This window comes from Camponotus vicinus, unplaced genomic scaffold, assembly GCF_025532165.1.
Source record: "Camponotus vicinus isolate PSW18456_S1 unplaced genomic scaffold, iyCamVici1.0 SCAF_9, whole genome shotgun sequence".
Taxonomy (NCBI): domain Eukaryota; kingdom Metazoa; phylum Arthropoda; class Insecta; order Hymenoptera; family Formicidae; genus Camponotus; species Camponotus vicinus.
The window spans coordinates 6783981-6802483 of record NW_028141981.1 but is presented as its reverse complement, the minus strand read 5'-3'; the positions used below and the strand labels follow the sequence as shown (position 1 = coordinate 6802483).

At 34.9% G+C, this 18503-nt stretch overlaps 1 protein-coding gene across 4 annotated transcripts in view; it reads right to left on the bottom strand.

The window, feature by feature from the left end:
* LOC145976856 (uncharacterized) overlaps positions 1–18503 on the bottom strand; it is a 48047-nt gene that overhangs the window by 11887 nt on the left and 17657 nt on the right. Inside the window, exon 4 of one of the 4 annotated variants that reach the window (XR_014440327.1) lies at positions 15944–16123. The exons of 2 other annotated variants lie outside the window; for them this stretch is intronic. Coding sequence is in view for 1 of the 2 variants with exons in the window: in XM_083108310.1 (XP_082964436.1) it covers positions 16071–16123 (53 nt within the window). In the remaining variant the exon portion in view is untranslated. Of the gene's footprint in view, positions 1–15853; positions 16124–18503 lie in introns of those variants that run through there. One more of the 4 variants, XM_083108310.1, reaches the window with a different exon arrangement.

Sequence of the window (18503 nt, the reverse complement as noted above, 5' to 3'; positions counted from 1 at the left end):
GGACGAATCGCGATAGCATTTAGCAGATGCATTTTCATACATATAGCCGTCGGCACTATGACTACCACTCACATCCGGATGAGAGCCGGATCGGCAACGTGGTTAAAGAAATGCGTTATACGGTAAAAGTGCATACGTTTAAGCGGGGGGAGAAGAAGCGATTTTATCGAATCTCGAGGCGCACATTAGACAAACTGGGGCCGTATATTCGCGGATAATTAGAGGAAAACCCGAGCGGCCGAGTGTATCAGCGTAAAGTGCTAAATAATTGCCGTAGTAATTATTAAAGACCGCTTAAATACGCCATTCGTTGCGTTTATTATATTACCGCGCCATTATCGCGCATATAATATGCGAGTACGCAGCGTAAAGATTACTGCAAACATTGCTTTCGGAGTAAAATTTTTAAAGATATATTTTTCAACGAAACTGATTTTTTTCCTTAAACGAAACAGATTTTTTCCTTAAACAAAAAATTGTTTCAAAATACTACTCTTTTCAAAATTTTGAACCGAATTATTGCTTAAAAATTTTACTTGTTTTTATATTTTCAATAAAATTTATCTAAACTTAGCAAATATAGCGCTCATTATATTTACAGTATGCAATTTTAATCTTGCAGATTTACATCGTTTAATAATATTTGAGAAAAAATAATTAGCATAAGTAAAAGAGGTAAAATTTTATGCATGTATACAAATATATATATTATAATGGTTATAAATTAATAGAAAGTCCGTTGAAAAATCTTTGTTGAATTAATATTAATCATCAAAGGTTTCTCTCTTGCAAGTAAGCGCAATTCCTTATATTACCGGGCATAGATTTAGATTTACCTAGAAATATATATGAGGGAAAGACGTTGCATCGTAAAACAAGTTTATGCTCATGTATATTCATAAGAAATATACAAGATAACATATGTTGAAAAAAGAAATTGCTATAATTTTATCGTATATATACATACATGTATCATATCTCAACAATTTTTACAGAAATTTAAACAATAAGAAGCTAGGGCACAGTAAAAATTTTATTGCGTATCTTTAATAAATTTTTTATAAGTAAAGCAAATATTCTTCTCAATAAATATTAAAAAAATAATTTATATAAATAGATTAGTTTTAATTGATAATTGATTGATTTATTCAAAAATGTATAGACATATATATATTGATTGAATATATTACAAAATATATATAAAATAAAAATTAAGAAATTACAATTATTGAAAAAAATTATTATTGTAAATTTTATAGATGTTATATTTATACAAAAATTAAATTTTCCACTATTTATAGCGTATTCTGTATGAAATGTATACAATAATAATTTTATTATTATAAATGATTTGATTAGTGATCGTTTACGTTAATTACATGCAGAGATATAGTATTCTCTTGACGGAAAATTAAAGAGGCGCGAATGCAGATAAAGAGGGCTTCCATATATTAGTAATAAAAAAGAGTAAAAGCTTACACACGTACACATAATAATATGTATCCACTGCCAATGTATTTTTATGCAGGTGTAACCGACCCTCGCTCTTGCGCTCGAAGAGAATGCAATCCGATAATAAGGATACCGTAATATGCAAACGGCGAAAAAAAAATATTGCGGCGGTAGAGCTGTCTGTTCATGTTTATTTATGGTCGGATAAAGTACAAGCCATAGCATGCTAGTGCAGCCGCGATAATTTCATCGAAATCTCGTACATTGTCTTATCGATGATCGAACCGCGATCTCTCATTTAGCGCGAGGCGCGTTATGTAGAAACGACGCACGTTTGCGGAAAATTAAAGGGAAATGCGATAAAGATAGACGATCTTGATTATGCCCGCGTTAATATGTATAACATTAGACTGCGCCAGCGATATTTAATTAATGTTTATGCAGCATTTCTCCGGCAGAAAATTTACCTGCTTTCGCGAAGTAACACGTTGAGATTCTCGCGTTTCCTCGCTAATGATGATGCATCTAATAAATTCTTCGAGATATGATCTTGAGAAATGGGAAAGATTGGTATCGAATGCAAATATTTGAATCTTTTTAACGAAAGCTTGTTTATTGCAGATGACACATGTTTTTACAATAATTCGAAGAAGAAAGATATCAAATTCTTTAATTAGAATAGATGGGTCATTAAATTTAAATTTTTTATTTAATAAAATCAATTTTTCATTTAATAAATTATAGTGATTAAATTATTGTTAGTTTACTTAAAATTTTTGTTTTAAGAAAATAGACAAATATAGAAAAATATATTTTTCATCGATAAGAAATATTTATGATACTTTTAAAAATAGTCAGAAACGAAAGTAGTCACTTTTATTTATAACGATTCTCATGCAAACATTCAGTTAATATCAACTCCTTTAATATTTGTTGAGATTGGCAAAACATTTCTTACAAAGATGATAGGCGAATTGTATAAAACGTATACAATAGTAAAATTTTCTTATTAAAAAATAATAAAATATATATAATTAAAATTAATTTAAAAAAATTGTATATTATTTAATATTTTACATTATATATACACACCATTCTATATATATTTATATATGCTATCATATTTTCTGTTTCAAGTATTGAAATTTATTCCTCAAATATATTTCTTACGATGGCTTTTTATCCGCAAAGAATTTAAATAAACGTTTTCGTAAAAGATAAGAATGCGCGCGTTATCGTTTCAATGCAAACCACCTAACGAACCATTGATTCGTTCCGCTCTCACAGTATTCATCCTAAACGGATTTGGCTTCATTAACCACCCGTGGACCCACCCTTATTGCAACCCCCACAGTTTTCTCCGACGAAGCAAGCACGACGTCCTTTCGCGTCGTAACTATGGTAACAATAGTAAAGGCAGCCAGAATTAGTACTACCGCGAGAAGACGTCGCGTTCTGAAAAGCATATGGTCGAACTTAGTAATAAATTATTTTGTAATAATAAATGAGTTTTGCAAAATATGTTGTCTATATATACACAAAAATACATGCCAATAAATATGTTTTACGAGAAATTTAATTTTAATTATAAATTTATATTTATATTTAATATAAATTTATTTATATAATTATGAATATTTAAATTTTAAATTTATTTGTATAATCATCAATATTTAAGAAGAAGAATTATCTATATATTTATATATTTAAGAAGTTAAATTTTCTAATTATGTATTTATTTATTTAATTATCAATATTTCTATATTTTTAAATATTCAAAATTTAAAATATATATTTTGAAAGCGTACAACAAATTACGTTTTACGCCAACCAATCAAGTTCCTTGGAAGAAACTCCCTCCATAAAAATGCAAGAGTAGGGGGCGACTCACCCTTCGAAAGGGTTGTTTGTGCACATGCGCGCGGTGTATGTAAAGTAGAGGGTTTCTGTTAGCCAATAAGCTCGCTTGAAAATGTAAAGGGCTGCGTATGCTTATGCGCACTTTAAATAGAGTCATTCTAACTCACCAATAGGGGGCCTATAACTTATCCTCCGTTTATGTCACATGCATCAATCAATTTTTATCACTCTCTGATTAATTATATCCAAAATTTAAATAATATAAATAAAAATTAGTAAATGTATATAAAATCAATTAGTAGTAGATTATATAAAATTAATCAAAAAAGTTTTCAGATAGAAAAAAATTATTCAAAACTGCATCTTGACATTTTTGATCATTGCCTCGAAGGAAATACGTATTTAGAAAGAAAATGATGAAAATTAAAAGTGACTATCAATTTTTTTATTTTAAAATTTTGTTCATGTTTAATCGCATTCCTACCATATAAAACCAGATGCAAATGCAGCCAATCAAAAGGTTAGGGATCGCTTTTTGAATCGCATGAAGATTGAGGATCGCGACCCTTCGACAAAGGGTTGCACACGCACATGCGCGGCACGCATGCAAAACGGATAGGATAGGGGTGAAACGGCCAATGACGTGGCTTTAAAGTTAATTCCAGTCCGTCCCTCGTGGTCGTCGCGACCACTCTGGAATAAAGTCGATCCTAAAGGTTCGCCCTTATCGGGAGGGAGCAGGCAGTGGGACTTAAAAAATGATCCATCGCTACCACCAATCACGCAACGGGTGGTAGCGAGTCCCTCTCTGATTGAGACGAGCTTCCAGCACGCCTGGAAAACGATCTACTCTCGGTGCGGATCCGCGGGGAGAGAAAAGTGTTAGCCATAAAGCACGACCATATATCAGCCCGAGAAATATTATCGCGCGCGGAGTCGATACTGCGTGCTCTCTCCACGCGTTCGCGAAAACAAGATCTCTCCTCGTCGCAGCATCTCGTCAAAATATATTTCCAAATTTTACATATTTCTAAATATTAATCTTTTAACCGACAATGTCTCGGTAAAAATATTGCTCTTCTATACGTAAGATTTCTTCTTGTTTAATAATTAAGATTAAGAATTTTTATAATTAAATTATTCTATTAAAAATTTTGTTTATGCCATGTCTTGCGAAAGAATGTTTGCAGCTTGAGAAAGTTTGGTCGAATAAACACTGTGGTTTAAGCGTACATGTTCTGCTAAAGCAGTCAATAAGCCGATATCTCATGGATAGAACCAAAAAGTCCCTTTAAGCATAAAGATAGAGACATTATTTTATTCAGGAAGCTTAAAAGCTCTATTCTAAAGTAAGTTAAAGTAAGTTAAGTCCTTTAAAAAATCCTCTTGACGTTTCTAGAATATACTGACATTTGATCACCAATAGTTTAATAAAGTGAATACATTTTAAAATCTGCATATATATTTCTTTCACATTTTTAATATAATCATACATTTTTCAATATTTTCAATTTGATTCCTAAAAACTGACCTTTTTAGAAAAAGATAAAAAGAAATTCAAGTAAGTGTATCAGTTGTGAAAACTGTTTTATTAATAGTATTATTTTAATCTATATAAAAATGTTATTTTATCTCTAAAACTATTAAATGTATTAAAAAATTGTGCAAAATAAATTATTTAAATTTCCAAAAAAATAATACTAAATTAAAAATAAAAAATTTATTCAAAAGTTAAAAATTAAAAATATTAATATATAATATAAAATAAGTTAATATTTTAATATTTTAAATAGAAATAATTTGGCCCTGCTAAGTTAAACAATAATGCTAATGAAATTCTAAGAATTAGAATAACATTATTTAACATTATATTAATTATTTGATGAAATAATTTTTTATAGTAATACATATAATTTTTCACAATTTAGCGCGTTATACTTGGTGTTTCCTTTTTTTATAAAAGGTAAGTTTTTAGGGATTATTAAATTTTATTACATTAATATATATATATATATATATATATATATATATATATATATATATATGTAATCATTATATATTTTAAGTAATTAATAGCATTTTAATTAGATAAAAAATAAAGCAACATTATATGCAGAGAAGAATTTAGTGTACAATCTGTAATTTTAAAACAAGATATAATTTCTTTAAGAGTTATATATAAAGAGTTATAAATAAAGAAAAACATTATATCGACACACTGTAAGAAATTCCCATTATCAGACTTGTACAGAAATAAAAACGTCGTTAATGTCTATGAGACGACGAGCACGACGCGAAGGCCCGCGCGACGCCAAACGGAAGGCAAAGCGAGCAGCAAAATAGAGGCGAGACTGCAAGGCCGGCGTTATAGACATGCTCGCGCGCTCCTCCGCCCCCGCGTTCTCTCGCTACGGGGTAGTTGGCGTCCATTTCTTCTTTCTTTTAATCTTACTTTTCCCGCAAACGGGCAGCCAGGCGTTAATTCAACGGCATTGATTGCCACACGGCAATCCCCCGCCGTTTCTGTGTGCGAACGACCGAGGGAGAGCGAGGAGGGGGAGGAAAGGAGAGATCTCACCCTTCCTGGCTTCTCTTTTCCCGACTCTCTTCCGCCTAAGAAACGACTAAGGCTCCTCCATCCTTCTCTCCGCGTCTTCTTCGATCCCGCGGCAGCACTCGTTTCCTCAGCTACATTCTTATACTCGGTTGCTTCTCCCGCTCAAGTTACGAGAAACACGACGGAAATGCTTATTTCCACGTTTCCTCATCAAGGCTCTTCATATCGTAATAGGAATACGGCATCAGTTGCACTTGCATTTCTAATATATGTATATATTATATATACATCATCTTATTAGCGAACTCTGTCTTACTTCTTCTCCTTACTAGTCTTATTATATCTGACGTTTCACTTTCAGATAAAAGCGCCTTTTATTCATATAAAGATAAAAATATATTCATCGAATATATCTCATCGTCGTAACACAAAGGACAAACGTTACAATGCTAAAACATAGTTTCAACCAGGTGGTTTTAATATCGCGCGTAATAAGGAGATGAGCGAGGCAGCTTTATGGCGATGGGCGAGCCCGGCCTTGCTCTCGTTCGATGCAAACGATCGAGATAAATGGTCCAAAGGGTGTGGACTCGAGATGGACGAGAGTGTCCCTGGGGTTGCCGGCAGGGACATCGGGGGAGACACAAAGAGGGAGAAGAGACGACGGGAGAAGAAGGTAGGGGTCGAGTGCCCGGGGTCAATCTATAATAAAGCTGGCGTTATCTTGACCGGCTAGCATGAACGAAGGCTAGAGGCTCGTAAAAAAAGAGGGAGAACGCTGCTTAAGAACGGATTACGGGAATGAAATCGGAGAACTGATGTTTCGCAGTCGGAATGTCCTGCGGCGTCAACTTTGAGAGGGAGGCATGCGTCACGATTAAAAATAAAGACAGAGCCGTTTAGAGAGGAGGGTAGAAATATGAGACACCCATTATAGAGGCATTGCATCCAAGAATTACTTTCTTTACAGCTTAGGTATATTTTTTACCGATTCTCCGAATCTCATTGCAAGGACTCCTTTAACTTGTCACATAAATTGATGCACAAACTGAATGAAATAATTTTCGTTATGAAGAAACGCGTTGTAATAAATGATTCTTATGTCAACTTCTCCCTCGAACTGCCCTGGTCATCGTTATTCCAAGCGATTGAATGCAGTTGTTAGCAATTGGTAATTCAGTACAATCGTCAGACGCGGAAGACACCGAGGGGAAAAGATCAGAAAAATGGTAGAACCGCAAAATGCATGAGCATAGTAAGACGCGATCGTTATAAACCTGAAATCATGTTTGAGAAACATATCTAATCAAATAAGATAAAAATAGCTCGGTTAGATTCTAACTTGGCGCCGTAAAATGCTTAAAAATCAGCAAGTGTGAATTAATAAGCAATGGTCATTGCAACGGACATTACGTATTTAGTTTTCATAGGATACTCTTCTTAGGGATACGAGACCCTTGCTCAGATATATCAGATCCATTATTACGTTACGCGGAAGAATCACCTGTCGGCCTATCTGTTACTCGAGCTAACACGCGTGAAACTCATTATAATGCATAAGGGGCGCACCGGCTAACCCTTTATGCTAATAGCGTCGAGGTGGATGTTACGGTGGGGTGATTTTTATCGCGCATTTTAAAGGCCATTTGCTTAATGAGCCGCGGAACATGCGCGTTTATATTACCACTTGTGCTCGAAAACGATCGCTGTAATAGAGAAATACCGTCAATTTTCTCTTCCATTAGCTCTTCTACTGTCATTAAATTTTCCTCGTTTACACATAATATTATATTACGATACAACGCGTAATTATCACGTTGATAGTGTATGGCTCTAGCATATTTCATGTCTACATTGTAATAAATGTATATATATTTAATGTATTATATATTTAAATTTATGCATATTTAGCGTTCGATCACACATACAAAATGTTTCAGAATTTCTGAATTTCTTTTTAAAAACGGATTTAGATTTAGCCAATTTAGAGACGAATTTTTCTCGAGAAAGACATCATTTTTTGCAAGCTTTCAATTTTTGCCATTATATGTCTTTATAAATAAGAGTTAAAATTAATATTTTATTAAAAATTATCAAAAATTTTATAAAAACCACTTAAAATTAATTGAGAAATATAATTGTTAATCTTTAAATTTTCCACAAAATTTAGATTGTAAAAGGCTCTTCTTTTTCAATTTCATAGTTCGAAAAGGACTGTCTTGTAAATGTCTCAACATTTTCGCTGAAGGAAAATCTTTTTCAAATTGAGCAGAAAATTTAAACTTAAAAGGAAATTTGGAAATCTTGACATATCTTGTACATATTTATTAAGATAGTAGGATTTTTTAAAGGGATGCAATTGTTATTTTAAACATATATTTTTGAAATTGATATTGTCTCTTATATTACGTAATAAATTTCATGACATATTATATCTATGAGTTGGAGAGATGTAGCGACTTTTCGAAACGAAAAATTTTCTTCCATGATATTCGGCCGTAATTTCGGTTATTACAGTTATACTTCGGTATATATCGGCCTGTGTACTTCTTGCGGAATCCATAATAGCTTATCCCCGCCGCAAACAATAGAAAAATTATGTTCACGAGAGTTTTGCCAGAGTTCCGCAATCTTTCCCCCGTAGTTTCATACCGGAGCGTGTCGAGAGCCCGCCGTTTATTCCGGACACATGATGAGCGGCTGCGGGGGTATACTTGGTGACCAGTGTATACATACATATCCGTGTGCTTAACCAGCTGGGTGTATGTGTGTGTATATGTGTGTACGTGCGCGCATGGGCTGTAAAAATATATCTCGAACTTACGCCCGGTAACTTTCTCGATTTAGAAATGATTTGCGAGCATTGAGAAGAAGCTGTAATTTTTCTTGTCCCGGAAGCAGGACGGCAGCCGGCGTTCGTTGCTCGCGCTTATTAAATTTTTATTTCGGCGACGTTTTTGCATTTTATCGACAGCTTTTCCAACAAACGCGCGAAACATTTCGGTTATTACGTTTCTTACATAAAATCTCGTTCATGTTAATCGATCTTACAATGAGTGCAAGTAACTTTTATGATAATTAAATGCGAAATAACACCATATGTCGTGATACAAATTTGATAATTAATTAATTTCTCTGTATATTTTTAATTGCATGCTTCAAAATATATTTTAAAACAAATCCGTTTAATAAAAGAAATCTCAGCGAATTATTGAATCTATTTAATCGACACGAAACAGTTAAGTAATTTTCTATTGCCTAATAATACGGGAATGCTTTTAGATCTATCTCGCAAGCGCACATATACACGGGCCGAATTGTGCAACTGTCATAAAGAGGTCCACAGCATCCCTATCGTAACTGGAGTTCGTGAGCTCTCGCGCGCCCCTTCGAACGAGGAGGTTTCTTTTAATTAAACTGCCCCTACCTTCTTCCACCTAGTTATCCCGCCTTTTCCGGCAAAAACGGGATTCTCGAGAGACATAACAACCGGCAGGCACGCGTTATCAGTGCCCACCAGCGATCCGAGCAGTTTCCACCCCTCCTCTGACGATAAATCCGACTTCGGCTTTGTTAAAACTCACTCCCACGCTGTTAACGATGACACTTCCTATTGCCAAGTTGTAACACAATATCGTATATGCTCGAAATAGTTGAAGAAGATGATTAAGGAGTTGAGAAAGACAAACCTCTTATGATCATTTATCATTTTATACTAGATCTCAAATATTTTCTTATAATGGAATGCATATGATATAAATTATACATACATATATCTCGAAGCATAATTTATGAAAATTCCTAAGTTTTCATGTAGTTACAACTTGGAAAATATGATATAATTTCATGATTATGATTACACTTGATTAGAATATCTCTATCCCATCTATTAAGTCAGACATGAGCGAAGCCGTGACTCACGTTTCTGGGCGGAAATAAAAGGGATCAAACACGACGGTATAGATGAGGACAAAGTTACGAAGCTGATATCATGTTGCACGCTCATAATCCTGAGCAACGTTTCGCCGCACCTTTGTATCTTTTTGCTTTCTCTTTCTCTTTCTCTCTCTCTCTCTCTCTTTCTCTCTTTCATCGCAAATTACTTATAATATCTGTCAGCGGACAGACACGGCCGATGGCACCTTTACCATTGCGCTGCAGCAATCCCTTGGAGAAATGCCCTCTTTATTATCTATCAGAAGCAATCTACCGAACACTTTCCTCTTTGCTTCTTTTTCCTTTCGTTTTCCGTTTGTCCCTCCCCCTTGCTCGTTTCCTTTTGTCTTTTCCCCCGTTTTCGCCCCGGGCTTAACGTTCAAGGCTAATTCCGGAGCATCGCTTACGCTCGTTATGATTTGTCGAAAATGACGATCGTTGGTAAGCGATTCTTTTGAAAGATGTGTATTTTTATACGGAATACAATTGGTATGTTATTAATTATGTTCTGTAGAAGTGCGCAATGTTCTTAATTATAAATAAAAATATCTCATCATATTAAATTTATATTTATCATAGTATTTTGTTGGATATTTAAAAGATATTTAAAGATATTTAAAAGATATAAAAAAGATACTAAAAATATTTGATAAATATTAATAACTAATACATCTAATTTATATTAGAGAAATGGATTTAATTTGTATTAAATTATTGCAAATGTGCTGCTTAAATTTATTTTATCTGAGTCAAATTTTTATTCTTATTTTCAATTTCAATGTCCAATTTAACATCTGCTTTATGATACTTCAAATAATCAAATTATTATTCTATTTTGAAATTATTTAATCTATAATTTTGCCAAAAGCTCCTCTAAATAGGAAACTGTTTATTTATTCTGCCTATTTGAGATATAAAGCAGGGACAAAATTTTTATTCAAACAAAGATCTTTAATTTAAAAAATTTGGCAAAAATCAAAATTGAATTCTATTTATCGTTTTGTATACTATTATACATTCTGTGGACAGATGTATGTATTTAACATATATAGATGTATAATATACATATAAATATAAATATATATAGATTATGATTCTTTTTAAACATTTTCCATATTAGAAGCCACATAAAATTACAAGTAGAATTCTGTTTTGTAGGTCGTCTGAAGCGGGTTTAATAAGTGCGGTCCACGTCGTTGTACAGTCTTAAGCTAGTTTCGCGACGAGTATGTAAAGATTGCGGCATTGAACCGTAATTGGTTCCAGCCGCAGCGAGTCTTCCCGAGTAGTATAATGCGGCCGATCGACAAAGAAATCGGACCACGTCGGCCTGGCGTGCGGCTCGGTGCTGACAGCTTTTCAGGTTCACTAGGAATGCCCCGAACGTCCTGCCGTATAAACCAGCCGGCTAATTTAGACCGACTGTCCCGTGAAATTACCGGGGCTCGCGGGTAATGAGAGAACGAATAGGGAGGGATAGGCCAGCCCTTGGACAGTGGTCGGCTAATCACGACCGCTCGTTAGCGAATTGAATGCGTCGCGTAGAAAGTCAAAAAGAGTTCCCTTCTGCCTTAAAAAGAACCCCAGACATTGCCTTGGCCGTCTCTCAAAACTCCGCACGTTCGCAGCCGACGTTGCGATAGTGTTTGTCAGATGAATCTCTCAATAACGTTTCAAATTATCTCGTTTCATAAGATTCCCGATTGACGTTGTATTACAATAATATGTTTTATAATAGAGTCTCATTAATTTCAGTTCTGTGAAGTAAAAGGCAAAAAAATTTTTAAATTTACGCCCTAAATCTTGAATATAAAATTAATGATGATTTTTCTTGCCTAATGGCGTACTGTTTTCTATTTCTGATTGAAAATTTAAGCGAGTCCGAGCCTTATCCGATGGTAAATACGTAGGATTTACGGAAAGACTGTACAATGCATCGATTGTCGCTAACTTAATGGACACCCTATATTTGCTCATTAACGAACCCTCTGTCGCGAATTCAGCGCACTTCTACCAACACGAAGACTGCGCTGACAGACGAGAAGGATGCTGAGAAGAATAAGGAGAAGGAAAGGTGAATCCGGACGGCGGATAAAGATGGGGAGGAGAAAAGGACGAAAAAGAAGGACGGGTCCCTCGTTACAACTTCTGCGAGAAGAGAAGCAATACGTTCGGCTTTCTAGCAACACAAATTACGTTTTCGAGAAACTAGCAAACCACCGTAAAAAATATCGCTCGCGATATTTTAAATTACTTCAGAAAGAAGCAAACTGCGACTAATTATTCTGCACATTTATTAGCAATTGTAAATCGCTTGCTGTAATTTATATTTGAAATTAATGACGCAAATCGATCAATAATCAGTTGACATTCAAGTTTCTTTGATGTCTCTCTCTCTCTCTCTCTCTCTTTGTCAATTAATTTTTCGATATTAAATGTGTTGCTGCCAATTTTTTAACCTCAAATTTTACACAATTTTAGATCTCTCTTCGACTTGGTAAATTTCTTCAGCGATCTTGTAGACAAGTTTTCGATACCGTAAACACTATTCTTCCTGCTGGTTCAATCACAATGAATGAAACGGCAATGCTATCAGAAGACCAAAAGAAAAAGTGGATTCGATTCCTTATCGACAAATTTCTGTCTTGACTTCGCTTCGTCTCATTATTTCTTTTTTTCCATTGCTCTATAAACATTCATACCTTATATAGAGTATTTCAAATGCAATATAAAAAAGGCGTATGCAGATATCATCAGCATTGATACGTTCTCAATTCGCTGATCTTCTTTCTAATCTTAACTTTCTTCTTTCTTTAATGAATTTATCGTAACTCTTACCATCGATATTTTAATTAACACGGAATCAATAGCAATCGTTATATTTCAGCAAAGCTATTATTTGATTGAAAGAAAGGGAAAAAAGCAAAACTATTTTTAAATATGAATGTATAAAATTACCTATGAATTGATTCAACTTTTGATACCTTTCATTCCTGCTTGCAAAAGAAACGAATACATACACTATCGAAAAAAGAGAAAACCAACACGATATTCGATCTCGTGGCGACAGTCGGGAATTGATACAAAAGAGTTTCCAGCTTAAATCTTCTCCGTGCTTTTCCCGTTTTTCGCGTGGGATGAAACAGTAACGTTTAAAGCATCGGGTGGCCACCGTCTTCTCTGAGAGGGTTGGGCGAGGACCTCGCCAAATATTTGGTTAGTCTTTGATGGGCTTCGAGAAAGGACAAGGAAAGTACCAGCAGAGCGCAGTCGGGGAGGAGGATTCCGGCAGAAGGAACGGAACGAAGAGGTAAGGAATGGAAAAGAAGGGAAGAAGATCCGAAAGGAACAAGGATGGAGGAGATGGAGGCGCGTGCTAAGGTCCACGAACGGAGCGGCGGAGGAGTCGTAAGATCTGGAGAATGCCGGGCATTTTTATTGGTTCCAGCTTTGGCTCTCCTTGAAACTCGGGAAGCCGATCAGCCGGACAGAAGGATCGTCGAATCTGATCTCATATGTGCCTATATTCTCTTCTCCGGCGACAAAGATAAAGGAAGATTTTTAGGACAATTGTTGCGTAGAATTTCACACTAAAGTGATCGAATCTTCGTGACTTTAATAGTTGCATCAAGTGATTCGAGCATCGAAGAAAAGCTTCTTGAATTTATAATTTTGTTTAATAAAATCACACATAATGATATATTTATATTTATACATCTACCATTGCAGAAGGTTATATTAAATATTGCGAATAAATAATTATACGGTTTAAGATGGATCTGCATTGGATCTTTTATGATCGCATCTGGATCTCTTCAGGAAGAAAACACGAGGAGAAAACTTCATTCGCGAGGGCATCGCGCACGGACGCAATTCTATAAAAATACACGGTTTTACCTCGGAGGTATATCACCCCGCCGCCTATATTCCCACCGCTCGCGATCCCCCACCGTACAATAACATCCCGCTCTTTCCGCTTTTGTATTTTGTAAGTCAATTCGAAACATGAATCGTATAATAATTCAACGAAGCTAAGGAAAACACGACGGATATTATTCGTCTCACCTAGTCCGCCCCTCGGGACTCCATATTTATGTGAACGCGGGGGTAGTTTGTGTGGAACGGTGGATCCTCGCATTTCCGTACGTAGGTTTTATCGCTTTTAAAACACGCTTGTGGTTATTTTTACTACAAACTTACGAGATCGCAGAGGGAATGTATTCGGGGATTTTACGAAATCAATTTATACAATAGATGTTTGAAGTGTACGAGAAATTTTAACGCAACTTATGCTTCAAGCGTGATTGGTTGAATCCGAATAAAAATAAGCCAAATGAATAAGCGAACAAAATAAGCAAGTTATATTTTAATTTAACTGTGAGCTAAAACATTTCTCAGTTTAATGGACAGTTCAAGATTATGTTTATCTGAAGCAAAAACACTGGTACTTAAAAAAAAGTTGTAAAACGTACAAAACTTTCTGGTAAATGTGCAGGTACAACCCTGATTTTTTGCCTAAAATTATACCGACTGGGCGTGGAATAATGTATGTAGTTCGCCATAGAAGCGAACTAGTTGCAATTCCAATGAGAAAACTGAGTGCTATGTGAGCTTCGTATCTCGACGGATTTCTGTCTTCTCGCCTCTCATACATATTGTGATTACTTCTGCGGCAAGAGGAGAGAGAAAGCGCGAGGAGAGGAAGCGCATGTATGCGCACATTTATCGTAGGACGTCACAACGAAAATGCATGTAGTATTTTTACAGACATGACTATATATGGAGATGAAAGAGAAAAAAAATTTCACAATTTATAGAATAAAATATGTAGAAATCTTAAAATTGGCATAAGAGAAGCATTTTTTTTCTCTTTTAACAAAATCGCTTGTGCGTGATCTTTAATCTCCAGCGAAACGAGAGTTTCGAGAATGAATAGTCGCTCCAACTGAAGAGCGAGATTAAAGTAGACTCTAAAAAGCGGGTTCGCGCGCGCGTGATCGATCGGTGACGATAACGAATCGTTTCGTACGTACAGCAACAACGATCTTATCGATGAAGTTTCCATTTCCGTTTGCTCTCCCGCTCGTTCTCGCGTTAGTTCACCGAGCTTTCCCTACACTCGCGCGTTTTCTTCCTCCTTCCCTTTCTCTCTTTCTCTCTGTCCCATTTTCGTATTTTCTTTTTTCAATCCCGGCCTCGATATCCGGGCCGATGCTAAATAGCAGAAACATAATTCCGTGAGTGCGAGGAAATTGCTTTATTGCGCGGAATAATGGTCCGTATTCATGTATAACCCTCGTAAGTCTCCTCCCCGGTGCTTGCACTTTTCGGAGATTGCACGTGGCCGAACCGCCCACGCATCCTCTTTGCATCGCTTTGCGTCGCATAAATGCCGTATTGCTACAGCAATGCATCGGGAAAGGAGGGTAGGTTGAATGGTCACGAATCGAACGTGACAGCTTCGCTATATCGGCGTTCTGACAAATGCGGAAAATCAATACTTCGCCCATAACGTACCATTCTGTCTAAGCAGTAGCGAATTTCCGATATTTACTCGAAGATACTTAAATTCTAAATATCATAATGAACATTATTTTATATTATATTCAGACTATTATATTATGATCTAAAAATTTTATCGATAAATTAGCATTCTTTTTATTAGCAAATTTATTATGTGAGAAATGTCAAATCAAAATGCAAACTTTCTCAATTAAATAATGGATTTTAGAATTTTAGTAAATACATATTATATTTCAAGAATATAATTTCTAATGAATTTCAAGAATATAATTCAAGAATATTTCTAGTAAATCATTTGAGACTTATGCAGGTTCGTGTAATTCTTGATTACATTACAAGGAATTCATTCATGAAGTTTTCTAATTAGAATAATAATTTTTTTGGGAATCTTTGGTTCTGAATAAAAAACTCGGAATTTAACAATGACACATATAAAATAGATGCACATCTATAAATTAATGTAAAATTAATATAAAATTAAGTCAGCAATTATTTATCTTTTATTTATAATATTTAAACAGCCTTTCTAAATTAATAGCGGTAATAATACATTGATTTACGTGCCGTATAAGTTATATGACATTTTATCCGGCTATTGCGCCGAAAGATACATACCTGCAGACAATTTCTTTTACGCCTGGGCCCGCGGCGAGAAAAATTGTTAAGAGAAATTTTTCTGACTTTAAGTGACATTGATGTACGAGCGTAACCGAGAGAACGCCTGCAGGAATGTCAGATTCCTTTATTCCTTGCGAAAAGCACAGAAACCAACACCCCTAACCAGATAGCGCGATTCTGCAATTAAGAAGTATGAATTATTAAGTTATGCGCGAGGTTAATATAAATTTGTGCAAATTTTTGCGATAGTATAGTTAATGATTATCAGAGAGAAAAAGAAAGAAGAAGAGAGAGAGAGAGAGACTTTATAATATTAAATATTTGTAATTTTGTAAGCTCGCCCGATTTATCCATAATGATGTATAAGATAAGAATGATGAAATATAAATTATAAGATTTTTTAACGAACATTCTTCGTCAGCCAGTCGGGAATCTGGCAATCATTCCTTCTTTAATTGCGCACTAATTAGCTCAGCATCAGTCGTAGTAATAGCCGTTTCATACGTCGACAGGAGCTGCAGCCTATAATTCGATCTGTACATCGAATTCTCCGCGGCGGGTAATTAAAAGCATTGTCAGAGCGAAATACATGGACAAACCAAAAGAGTTCGCGGAGAGAAAAGACGCTTTCGTATCATGTTTAGGAACGATCGATAATTACAAATCGCGAATGAAATCTTAATGAATTCTGAGTCGCATTTAGAAATGCAATCGCGACGTATAATAAACGTGACAAAATTATAACCGACAATCATAAAAATATAATTAGGAATTTGTAATTATTGGATAATAAATTCTTAATAAATTACGTGATAAAAAAATTATATGTAAAATTAATATATAACATTGTGAATTTTCAATCTATCTATTACTATATTTTTTATTATTCATTTAAACATCGTGAGGATTTAGCAGCCATCGAGAGAAAATATACTAATTTCTAATGTAAATTTACAATCACACGCGTGACGATTTGACGACAGTGGATTCCTTCATCTCGAATGCGCCTCGAATTCACGCGGAAATGCGACTTCTTATTCGCAAAGGGGATGAAAGTCGTGTCGTGTGGCGAGTGCTCGTCGACGGTTTTCTCTGAAAAGAGAGTAGAGCGGGGGTGTTGGCAAATACGTAGGACGCATTCAGATCAGTCTCCCGGCAGATCGAAAAGAGGGGAAATTCACCGAACAGGAACGACGACGGAGAAGTAGAAAAGGTTTTTCGGAGCGTGTCAGCAAGAGACATCAGAGGCCCCGCCATTTCCTCCGGTCGAATACAAATGAAATACGTGCGAATGTATCGCGCATTGTCGCTTTGTACTTCGCAGGGATCAATTCGTGAAAGAGAAAACTTCATTTTGACAAAGCGTTGAGTTCTGCGTCCCGCGCAAATAATTAATGAACTCGTCGTGCCTCAAATAATTGCCTCTTCTTGTAACTCAATTCATTATCAAGCATTATTGGTATAAGATGGCATAAGTCTTGATGTGCGAAATATATGTCAATATATTATTTTCACTCAAGCCGGATTAATTAAAATTTTTACTCTGTTGTAATATAATTAATAATCTATTAATTGACACAAGTAGTGTGTCTCTGTTCTATTCATATTTTGAATACTATTATTATATCTAGATCTTTCTTTCTCTCTTTCTCTTTTTACATCTTCGAAATACGAGAAGAATCAAACGTTATAAATGTAACGATTTCAAAGCAACTGGATTCTCAGAACAACTGGAAAACCAAAATAAATATTGATATACGTCAAAAGGAACGTCGCGTGTAAATGACATTCCGAGAGGATCGCGAGATGCAGTGCGACTCGTAATATACGTGAGACGGAAAATAGCGGCAATACTCTTGAGTGCTTCGAATGGTGGCTCTGGGGGACCTAGGGACTAGGGATAAGGATTTGCTTTCGCAAAAGCGGAGAGAGAGACAGTCGTGCGAATGCTACATACGGGAATGCATATGCAGGAAACATAGCCGGTTCTAGGCGCATGAACATCGGGTGTTTATCGGGGCGCTCGATACATACCTAATCGAAATCTCTTTGAAAATTGTGAATACAACGTAGCGAATGAAAAAAGACACATTTTCTTCCTACATATATTACATACAGCAAATAAAAGAATTTCGTTCTTTTATTTCTAGAAATTGTTTTATGCATTTTGATATATTTTTAAGAGAATGATACTAAAATATCGAGTATTTTAAATAAAATAAAATAACAAATAAATGCCAAAATATTTGTAATTAAAATACAGATATTTCAAGAATATATTTTAAGAATTACAAGGAAGTAAAATTAAATGTTAACGACATTAAGGTGATTGAAAAAATAGTTAACTACACAAAAAATATTAAAAATATTTTTTAAACTGCAATATTGACTATAAAAATAAAATTTATTAATATAATTTACTATATATTGAAAATGAAGGCAAAAATGAAGGTATTTCTTTAAAAACAGATTATTATAATGTAAAACGTTATGCTTACACATAAAGCAGGATCATCAATTGTAAAACAAAGTAGTTTAATGCTATCATGAGAAAAAA